This window comes from Neltuma alba, unplaced genomic scaffold (genome assembly GCF_004799145.2).
Source record: "Neltuma alba isolate B1F8T4 unplaced genomic scaffold, ASM479914v2 tig00011251_pilon, whole genome shotgun sequence".
NCBI classification, from domain to species: Eukaryota; Viridiplantae; Streptophyta; class Magnoliopsida; order Fabales; family Fabaceae; genus Neltuma; species Neltuma alba.
In genome coordinates, this window is record NW_021635967.1 from 149,847 (window position 1) to 161,579 (window position 11,733).

At 35.6% G+C, this 11,733-nt stretch overlaps 1 protein-coding gene across 1 annotated transcript; it reads left to right on the top strand.

The window, feature by feature from the left end:
* Window positions 1-7,453: 7,453 nt before the first annotated feature.
* On the top strand, window positions 7,454-10,815 carry LOC114763036 (lipoyl synthase 2, mitochondrial). The gene is made up of 4 exons (XM_028952636.1): window positions 7,454-7,972; window positions 8,207-8,418; window positions 9,253-9,632; window positions 10,523-10,815. The coding sequence occupies exons 1-4, from the start codon at window positions 7,545-7,547 to the stop codon at window positions 10,640-10,642; spliced, it is 1,140 nt and encodes a 379-aa protein (XP_028808469.1). The 5' UTR covers window positions 7,454-7,544; the 3' UTR covers window positions 10,643-10,815.
* Window positions 10,816-11,733: the final 918 nt, after the last annotated feature.

Here is an 11,733-nt window from a genome sequence, read left to right on the forward strand (position 1 = left end):
ATATAGATATTGTCTTTTTTAAAATATATTTGTTAATCAAGTGTATTGATTAGAACTATCATTATTAGAAGGACTATTCTAAAAATATATATAAAAAACGAAATGAATTAAAATCTTATATTTATAATTAAAATAAAAATTAAACAACTTATATTAAGAATGGTAGGTAGTATTAATGGTGGGAAGTTTGGGAGGGCATGAAACTTGAAGGAGAGGGAGGTCAATTTGGAAGGTTTTGTGAAGAGCGGCGAAAGAGAAGGCAATGCGAAGAAGATTGAAGAATTTAAGAAAATAAGAGACCAAAAGAGGTTGGCCGTCTTTCAGGTTTTCTACTTTTAATTTGTCCCCTTCACATCCCATACCGTAGCTGTCACCAACGTGGCACGGAAGTCATATTCCTTCTCGTGCACTCTCACCCCTTATCCCTTGGCCTCGATTCTATCACTTGTAAGTTGTAATTACTTTGTAATATTCCCCATCACATCCAAATTTTCTGACTCAATTCATATATATGTGACCCCCTATTGTCTTATATAAAGAGTGTGTGGTAATTCTATAAATATTTTTTAAAAGTTTTTTTTTTAAATTGAAATAAACTTATTCACATGTTTATTTTGTATACCGTAAAAACTTTTAAAGTCATGATTTTGTTTTTATTTAAACATTCCTATAATCTAATTCACATCTCAATATTGATACTATACCTTTTTAGCCTGTTTGACCCTTTTTTAATCCAGCTAATTTCATCACAATTTTATCTCATGCTTTTTGCATCTCACGGTTGATGCCTTCATTAAGAGGGGGAGAATTCTCTCTTTTCTTCTCATTCTCTTTTCTCATCTTCTCCTTTTTTTTTAATAATTAGATTAACAGTTGAACATTGCATTACATATTTGATCTTTTATGAAATAATTTTCTGAAGGTTAATTTATAAAATAAATAAATAAATTTAGACAGTTGTTAAGCGTTATATCTTGAGTTGTTAACTACTGCACTTTCGATTATTAATGTATACTTTTAAAAAATAAGGACAATTTAGTAACTAAAATAAATAGAATTTATTATAATGAGGTCTTTTGAAATTTTAGATTAATGTAATAATTTTATGAGACCTTCTTATATATAATTCTTTTAGATGGGACTAATTTAAAAAAAAATATGAAGAGAGAATCCTCTCCCCTTCAAGGGTGGCCTTGGCGGGTTTTCCAGCGACCACGTTTCACGTTTGGCGCGGTCATGGTCCCGCAAGCTATAATCTTCCGGTCAAAAAAAAAAACAGACACGAAGCTATGATGAGAAACCTGAAAAGGAATGACCAATAAAAGCCCGCCACGTGCTCAAATGTCGGTCACAGAAGGCGCCCGTTACTTTGCTCCTCTCACAGTGTGACCCCCGTCGGTATCATCCAACGTCTAGTTTTGTTTTGGCCGGAATGCCCAATGTCTAGTTTATGAATCAGACTCCACTTTATTTTTTTAATACTCTTCCGGTTCTTAATATAAGATTTATTTAACTAATTTGATTAGATTAAATAAGTTAGATAAATTAGTTAATTATAAAAAAAAGTGACACATTTTTCCTAAAACACCATAATCATATTTCTTAATACTCTCTCCCTCTTTCTGCTTAATTATGGCTGAGGGAGTATCACAGGGGTAATTTAGAAAAAATTAATAAATATGAGAAATGAGTCTTATATTTAGAACCAAAATCAACTCAAAAATCGGATCCTATATTAAAAACCAGAGGAATAGTATATATTTATAGTAGAATCACATTTTTCTCTGACATGCTTTCCTTGTGTTTTGTTGTTTATAATAAGGTTTACGATGATTACGTTATAAACTTCTACCTGAATTAGGAAGAATCGCATCTCTTACATTAACCTAAGGCATTATTTTTCTCCATCTCTGCTCTTGGATCAAATTCCTCGGACTTGTAATATTTCTTGCGAGCATGAAAATATTTTTGGTGCCGCATAGGTGATAATCCTAACACTCACATACACAACGATGACCTGGCCCCAGGGAGGAATGACCGCTGCCTAAACACAAACTGGGAAATGGCAATGCACGTGTCGATAGAAAACATCATAGACCGAAAACAAGAATGTTCGGCTGGGACGGAGAAGATGGCCCAATGGCAACAACAACAACCAAAATTATCTTCGCTTTACAGAATTCTCTTTTTAAATAATTATTGAGCCTGACCGCACTAGTTTAGTCGCATTTTCTATGGTTAGTTTTGGCAGGTAGTGGTAGTCAAGTTGGAGTAGTTGTTTATATTTTAATTTTTTTAAATCAGTAGACCCTGGATGGATAGGCACAAGAATACGCACAAAAAATTAACATATCTAAAAATTCATAGTCTTATTGCGTGACCAAAAATAAACATTTGTGATTTGTGAATAACAATAAATTGCATGTATTAAAATTCAGGCTTTGCTTGCTAGACTACTCCCTCATTAATATAAGACTAGTTTTGTATGTGAATTACATTATAAAATAAGTCTTATATTAAAAATAAATATAAATATAATTTATTTTTCTTTATATATTAATCAAGTAGTTAGAGATGTGAACTGTATGGTATGTGGTGTGTGTGATTCCCCCCTGCCTCCGGAGAAGGTTGTGCATAATTGTCCTTATAAAAAATATACATTCCGTAACAAGTAAGACTGCACCAGTATAAAAAAAATCATGAAATTGCATATTCACCCTTTAACTATAAAGACATAAAAAAAAATAGGATATATGATCATATAGAGAAGTTGATATAATAAATGTAAAAAGTTTGAACCAAAACTTTTTTTTTTTTTTGGTTGTATATACCGCTAGGCATTTTCTTCTAGTTATAACTATGATAAGACGTAATAAAATATGAGTAAAAGACACCCCTTTCAATAAAACGTCGTTGGTTTGTAAGATTTGAAAAGGCGGGATGGATAAATACAAAAAGGTCCCCTTTTCTCATCAACTTTAAATCAAGTGGCCCATGCCTTGTCATTTTTCTCCGCGGCCACACACAACGTTATAAAGAAGGGGAAATTGCAAAAAAAGACTTTGGAATTGCAAAAACGCAGATAGGGACCCTTGACAACTTCACTATGGGTTTTGACAAGAATAATATGCCCTGAAGTTGTCAAAACCCATAGTGAAGTTGTCAAGGGTCCCTATCTGCGTTTTTGCAATTCCAAGGTCTTTTTTTGCAATTTTCCCTATAAAGAACCCCACCGTGAAAGGGGCAGAAAATTCCTCCCAATTTTCAAGTCCAAGTTACTATTTAGGGCTGGATTGGAATTGCAATTGAATCTTTCAAAAACAGTTTCTCAATCTTAATTTATAAAATATAAAATAAATATATAAGAAGAATTTTATTTCAGCTTATTTAAAAATAGAGAAAAATAAGCTCCCAGTCCTTTCAGTTATAATGAGTTTTGAATTAGGTCCCTATATTATGTTTTTTATTAATACACTCCTTTAAGTTTAAGCCGTTAGTGATGTTGATCCCCCACCGTTAGAAGATGCCCGACGGACGTTGACGGAGCAAACGATGTGAACATTACCGAAACACTGCAATCTCCATAACCAGCCTCTGCATCAGATTACCATCAATGGCACTTGCCTTCTTGAACTCACCAACTTCTGTATAATTAGTGCAACTCTTCAGTAGACGAGCTAAGCGTGAGGCCCTATTTTCCACTTTCGTGTCACTGAGGTTTATCCTGGGCGAGACTGTATACAATGAGAGAGACAGAGTGAAATGAATTAGGAAATAACAAGCACCAAGACATAAAAGAGATCCAATTTGGTTACATTGAGTGCCAGAATGTTGGAGACATGACTTCGAAATCTTAATGTTTGACGAGTCTTTTGTACTACGCCTCTCCATAAAGTCTAAATGCAGCATTTTAATCATAAAGTCTTTTGTTCAATTTTATCTATCCATACAGCAATTAAGATCAGCATATCATCATTCCTCAGACAAGATGCCAGGTCGATGTTCTCTTCTTTTTTGGCAAACAGCTTATTTATTTTAAAGCCATGTAATTATTGTTTTTAAGAAAATGATTGAAACTCATACAATCAAAGAGGGGAGAAAAAGTAAATGGAAACATTAAAGATGCAATTTTAAGAATTTATGAGAACCTCAGACTTAATCCAGAAGAGCAAGTGTTTTCATGTAAACTATAGAATTCATAACCTGAGCCTTATCTGCCAAGTATAAATATGTCGAATTTTATCTCTGTTTTTGGGACTAAAAACAGAGCTTTTGGTTTTAGGAAACTTCAAAGAATTTAACATATATATATATGTGCATGTGTCGGTATATATGTATATATAAGACTACACATAAAGAAGGAATGGGAGAGGATGGATCAATCCCATAGTCAGCAACCGCAGCAACAGTCCTATGACTCTCCACCTATGAAGCCTCCTTCTTCTACTCTTCTATGGCCGCGTTGTCCCTGAAGGACGCAACAAATCCAACTCTGGTTTACGCCAGAGAGGTGGCTAAGAAAGAGCAAAGTTATATATGGTGAAGAGATGATGATGACGCAAGAGAAGCGTGAGGATGAGAATGGAGTATCACAGCTTCCAACCAATCATTTGAATGCCAAGAGTCCCTGTAATGTTCAAGCCGTTTGCTCTGTCAAGGTAGTTCCGGCATCTTTTAACGGTGGGGATTAACGTCACTAACGGCTTAAAATTAAAGGAGTGCATTAATAAAAATAATAATATAAGGGCCTGATTCAAAACTCACTGTAACTCTGAGGACTGGGAGTTTAGTTTTCCCTTAAAAATATTTATAACTACTTATCATAAACAGATCCAAACAAGCTCCTACTCAATGTTTTGAAGACCAAATCCCAGTAGTCATATTCCCACCAATATGCAATTTATTAAATCCTATACTCTATGCTAAATGTAAAATATCCCAAAATCAACATAACACTGCCAGGTTTATTAAGCAGCTAGCTAGATATAAATATGTCTTCCCATGCGGACAAGATGTATGGTAACTTAAAAAAAAAAAATTGCAGAGAGTAAGATCAAAAGAACAAGATCCCTTGCTTATGAGAATTTGACATTAAATACACATACATATTCCATCATAAGTTGACTGGGTTAGTTTTCTGGACTAGTTACTGTTGATACCTCCACCCCGCTGTGATTTGATCTGAATTATTGAGGGCGCTTCTAAGCGCATTAGCTTCTACCCAACCGAATACAAAAATATTCCTGCAATGTTTATGATTGTGACTTGCTCTTATATATGACAATAGGGTGGTCAGTGAGCCGTGAGCCAAGGTAACTAACCACAGTGCCCAAAAGACCACGTTAATTATGGGAAATTGCTAGCGACATGTTTGAATATTTTGCGGAAGTGCCCAGCCCACCTTGAGGTCCCAAAGGTCGTCTTCGCATTGATTAGTCGTTCCAAAGCTCTTAATTATACACGGCATATGGTATATTAGTATTTGTGTTTGAGTGAGCAGGCGCAGGGCTGTTCAACCATCTTAAGGGAGTGTTTGGATAGAAACCAAACCATGGTTTCAGAAGTGCTTTTACGGATTACGAAGTAAATATGTGGAGGAGGTTATCTCGTTTTGCGGAAAAGTGCTTCTGAAACTATGGTTTTGGAGCACCCAAACAGGCCCTTAGTCACAATGAACAGCGACAGGATAGAAAATTTGTCAAGTGTCCCATCTTGTTCTAGAGCTGTCCCGGTCTTGATAGAAATGATACGAGACTGTCCCGTTTTGTTTGTTTGTTTTTTTAAATATCCTTGCCTTATAGTTGGACTATTGTAATGGCTTTTTTTTCCCTTTTTATTTTTAGTTATTTGGGTTTAGCCTTTTTTAAAGTATCTTTTTGATAACATAATAACTTTAAAATTCATTTTCACCATTTTGAAAATCATAAACAATTATAAAAACTCTAAATAAATAATACTATTCTGATTCTAAATATAAGAACCATTTTGTAGTGTAAATTACACTACAAAATAGGTATTATTATTTACACTACAAAATGGATTTTATATTTATGATCAGAAAAATAACTATTCAACTATATATATATATGCTAAAAGCTACAAATATAAACATTTTGTATTTTTAACATTTAATAATTATATTAAAAAAAATTACTACCGGGCTGGGATGAGGCCGTCTCGTGTCTCGTCCCATCCAGGTCCTATTTTTTCTCCCGTCTCCAAAATTTTTGGGATGGGTTTTTCTCGACCCAGTATGGCTGAGACCAGGAGAGGTCTATTTTGAACACTCCTAGGTAAGCCAACATATACATCATCTCCGATCTTCTTTATAGGTTACTTCTGGTGTATTTATTGGATTCAAGAAAATCTTAAAATTTATTAACTTTATTTTAAAATTTAATATTTTCTTAATAACTTGATATTTAATATATACCTTTTTTAAAAAAATAGTAGTTTACACAATAATAAATCAGAAAATAAAATTGTATGCACACGTAAAAAATTAATAAGATGGACCTGTAAATATGATAAAAATATATATTTTTCTGAATTATAAATAAAATCAGAGAAATGTGAAGCCAGTCAGTCACACATACATTCTAATCTGATGTCGTTGTCTTTCGCTTTTCACGACATTTTCCAACAGGAAAACCAAGCATGCATATCCAATTTGGAAGACCAAAGACCACACCTATAACATATTCTCTTTAAAATTGACGATCCGTTTGTTAATCAATCCGTCTTAACTCAGACATCACCCACCCACTCTCTGTCACAATTCACATCTTATTTATTATTAGTCAGTCTTCTTATTATTATAATTTTTGTCAACGACCTCCACTATTTTTTATTATATATCACTTTGACATGGTTTATGTGTATCTATCCCCTGCCATTGGCCTGAATTAAAAGGCGTTTCCAGCAAGTAAGAGGGTGTTTCCTAGTTTTGAATTGATTCCACGGGCCGGGTTTTATATGGTCTTCAAAAGTCTTTCCGCATATAAAATATTAAAAATTCAATTTTATATTGCTATGATGTGCTCTACACATTTCATCTTGGAATGATTTTTTGAACAGACAACTCATTTACCAACACATGATGTAATTTATAAAAAGTGAAATTATTTTTTTGACCTGAATAAAGTTACACTATTTACACATTAGGAATAATGTAATTTACAATGGATCAATTTTATTTAAATATGGAACCTTTAACTTTTAACTAGATTAATTTCATCTCTTTAATAAAATCATCACTTGACACCAAATCAGTTTTCATTTTGACGTTTTGTTCCCTATGCCAACTTTAGGCGGCTGGACACTTTTTCTTAAGCCCAATCCATATACTTAGGCCCAATAAGATGCCCAATGTTGGTTGGGCAATTCGACGTAATGCTTCGGCCCATAGTTGGCGGGTAGAGGTTGTTTGTTGCGACGTTACTTGCTGAAACTGAAAGCTTGACCAACCACGCATCATCCTCAATTCCTCATCCCTCTGCGCACTCGATCTCTGGTTGTACCAAAGAGAAGCGCAGTGAGAGATCATGTATTCCCGCATCAGAACCGTTTCTCGAATCCTCAATTCAGCTGCCAAACCTTTTTCCTCATCCTCCACAACCACGCCTTCCAGCACCACGTCTCAATATTCTCAGACTCTTGCGGGTCTCCGAGCTCGGCTTGAGGAGGAATCGCCATCTCTATCCGACTTCGTTGGCTTGAAGTCGAACAATTCATACTCTGTCGAGGTTGGCACGAAGAAGAAGCCACTACCGAAGCCCAAATGGATGAAGGAATCAATTCCAGGAGGAGAGAAGTATGTGCAGATCAAGAAGAAGCTTCGGGAACTGAGGCTTCACACGGTTTGCGAGGAGGCCAGATGCCCAAATTTGGGTGAGTGCTGGTCTGGCGGTGAGACCGGGACTGCCACCGCAACAATCATGATTTTGGGAGATACTTGTACTCGAGGTTGCAGGTTATATGATATGCTTCTGTTCTTTGCTGACTTTACTAACAATGTCCGAAGGAGCGATTTTGATTCTTTGTCTGTCAGGAAACGATTTTGAATTGCGAATTACAATGGCTGAATGGATCATTTTACTGCCTGACATATTCTGTATATTTCAAAATAGTGTATCTAGCTGCACCTGAAATATCTTTCTCCCACTTCGTTTACCTGAAGTCAAAAAATTCATATTCTGATGTTCAGATTTTGTAATGTGAAGACATCTCGAACTCCTCCCCCACCAGACCCTGAGGAGCCGACCAATGTGGCAGAAGCAATTGCATCATGGGGTCTGGATTATGTGGTCATAACCAGTGTTGATCGTGATGATTTACCTGATCAAGGAAGTGGTCATTTTGCTGAAACAGTGCAGAAGCTGAAGGCACTGAAGCCAAGCATGCTCATAGAAGCTTTAGGTATGCTCTCCGAATTTTTGTAGGCTGTGAATAAAGATTGCTGAAGTCATATTCGTTTATTTTCAGCCATTTCCCGGGTACACTATATAGATAGTCAAAGTAAAACTGATAAGGATCTTTTTGTAGTCTTTTTATCAGATATATTTTTGGTAAATTTTTTTATCAAATATTTGCCATTGGTATTAGGCAGTTAGTTGAATTAGGTTCTACCTAGGACGCGGTTTTCCTGTTTGTTAATGACTTTCCCTTGGACAGTGCCTATTGTTATCATATCTTAGTGTGTATAAGAACCTATGCGTGATGAATGATGTGATGCACTGGATTTTAAGACGTTTATTACGCAGAATGTATTACCAGAATCATTTGATTATTTGTGTTAATGATGACAAAAATCCATTATAATGGTACAACAAGAATTTGTCTTCTCAAATGATATCAGAAAGACTTGCCGTAAGTGTTGAAATTCTATTTTCCCTACAATTATTTTGTACATTAGTGAAGTAAGAAATCTTATAATCCGTGATGTGGCGTGACAAGCTTTCCCTTTTCAGCTGATTGTGTTGGTACTTTATTTAAGAGTTGTCTCAGACGAAGCATTGACCAAAATCTTTTATTCAGAATAGATGGTTGTTCAGTTGGCCTTGGTCCCTGCCTTTTTTTTTGGGGGGGGGGGGGGTTGTTAAGCTTGAACTCATGCGATTCCTTTATAATGCTCAGTGTGTATTTGTTAAGGTGGAATATCGTATGGAGAATTTTTTTGAATTGAAAACCATTTTCTGAAAGCATTGCCTACTTCTTCCCTATGACAATAGATGCACTTTTTTGTCGTAACAGTTCCTGATTTCCGAGGAGACGCTGGCTGTGTAGAGAAGGTTGCCAAATCAGGATTAGATGTCTTTGCACATAACATTGAGACAGTGGAGGAGCTTCAGGGTGTTGTAAGGGATCGTCGCGCTAATTTTAAGCAGTCTATTGATGTTCTAATGATGGCCAAAGATTATGCACCTCCTGGAACTCTCACCAAGACATCAATCATGTTAGGCTGTGGGGAAACACCTGATCAGATTGTGAAGACGATGGAGAAGGTGAGAGCAGCAGGCGTGGATGTGATGACATTTGGTCAGTATATGAGACCTTCAAAGCGCCATATGCCAGTATCTGAATATGTTACACCTGAGGCTTTTGAGACGTATCAGATGCTTGGCATGGACATGGTAAGTTTCTTGAGTATCTTATATTTAGAACTAGAGAGTATTTCTTTTTCCTTTCCTTCTATAAGGCATCATAGAATGTCCCCTCAAATGCAACGCATGCATGGTGATTTTGTTTGATGGGACTCATTCTCTTGGGTATTCATCAACATGTAGAGATCTTGCCTCTGGGTCTGCTAAGCTTATTTTAATTAGTGGAGATTTGTACCTTGTTCTGCCTCTGGAGAGCTAACCTTTCCCCTTGCATGATAAGATAATTTGCATTCTAGCTTTCACCTTTTTCTTTTCAGTATTTCTGTTATCAAGTTAAAAAATTGACGTGTGCCTCTTTGTCACCAATTTAAAGATTTTAAACCTTCATTAAGGTTTAATGCTGCAGATTTCTTCTTCTTCTTCTCCTTTTTTCTTTTTTTTTTTAATACAAGGACTATGGAAAACTTTTCAAAAAGGATAACTATCTTGGAGCCTAGTTCTCATTATATATGTTGGCTAGTAAAATGGCACACTTTTCAGTCTTGCAATTAGCATGTCAGCTAGTAATCTGGTGCTCAGTACAGATGCAGATTCGTTCTTTGTGCAGAGAATTGTCAGTATGTTGCCATTTCATCGCGAATACTGCCTACTCTTCAATCTGGCAAGTAGCATGCCATAGTGTCACTGCATACGGGGGTCTAGTTGTAGCTTTGTCTCAGGCATTCCAAACATGATTAACCATGCCAGTGTGACGATGGTGCATTAATCTTTGAATTATTGTAGCGTGTGGCAAAACTTTAATTTGTGGGAAAACCCTTATCTATAAAAAGCTGCATTTTTCTTTCTTTTATGACAGATGTATAAATTATCACAATCATGTGGTATGAATTATGGATTTTATTGTGCGTTTTGTATGATAGGGCTTTCGATACGTAGCATCTGGTCCGATGGTGAGGTCATCATATAAAGCAGGTGAATTTTATATCAAGTCCATGATTGAGTCAGACCGGGCTGCATCTCCTTCTAAGCTCCCAGCCTGAAGTTGAACATTTCTTTCCTATTACTTGACACAACTTTGTTTTACACGTATCATATGTAAGAAGGAGCTCAAGCTTTTATATCGTAGATGATGCTCATGCCATCTGTAATCTATCTGTAAAATGATATGAATGGGCCCGACCTATGTATGAAATCTTCTCCTCTCCAACACAAACAGCTGATATATTGAGATTCATTGGGAAATAAGTTTTCTTTCCCATTTCAGTGATTGTTTCAACACTTCTTCACCTTCACTTCCTTCTAAGTTTTGCTCTCTTTCACCCCTGTGGTATTAACAGCAACTTCTGTAATTCTATGTACTTTTATTTCTCAGCTCATGCTGGAGAATTATATTTAGAGCTATTGATGTCAATCCGGTTTTATAACCGTTTTTGCAAAGTATCAAGCCATGGATGGCTTGAGTGGGACGAAAATAAGTAGTTTTTTCCTACAATGAAATTTAAAGAAGAAGAAGAAGAAGAAGAAGACGACTCTGATTTGTCTTTCCAAGAGAGTATATTGTTCTGTAGACAAATCTTGGTGGGGTCGCGGTTTCAAGTTCTGATTTCTGTTTGTGGGTGAAATCCTGCTGGTTTCTGCCTATCATGCCATCAATGACTTTGTTTGTTTTTTAACAACTAAAATCTCCGAGTCCAACTCCGGGGATTACCAGTCCAAGCAATCCTTTCGTACTTTTTTATGTTTAACCAATTTTGCCTCTTCAATGGTGCACAATTCACAGGTCAAATTGTTCAGTAAATTCACAATTAGGTCTCTGTAAATAATCACATTTTTTATTTGTTTTTTTCAAAATTCAAATTTAAGTGTATCTTGCTGGATTTCTGGCTCAAAATGAATCCCTTCAAACTCATAGTCATATAACAAATTGGTCAGTTTAATATATATAAATGTAAACACACATGATTGTGAGCTTATAATTTGAATTTACCCAAGTGACACACGCTTTATTTGTTGCTTAAATGATGTTTAAGACAAAATGTCTCATGAACGGGTCTGAGTATGATGACCCAAGCTTATATCTGTATCAAGCCATCAATTTTTTTAATAGATGAAAATTACAATGAAAAGATCG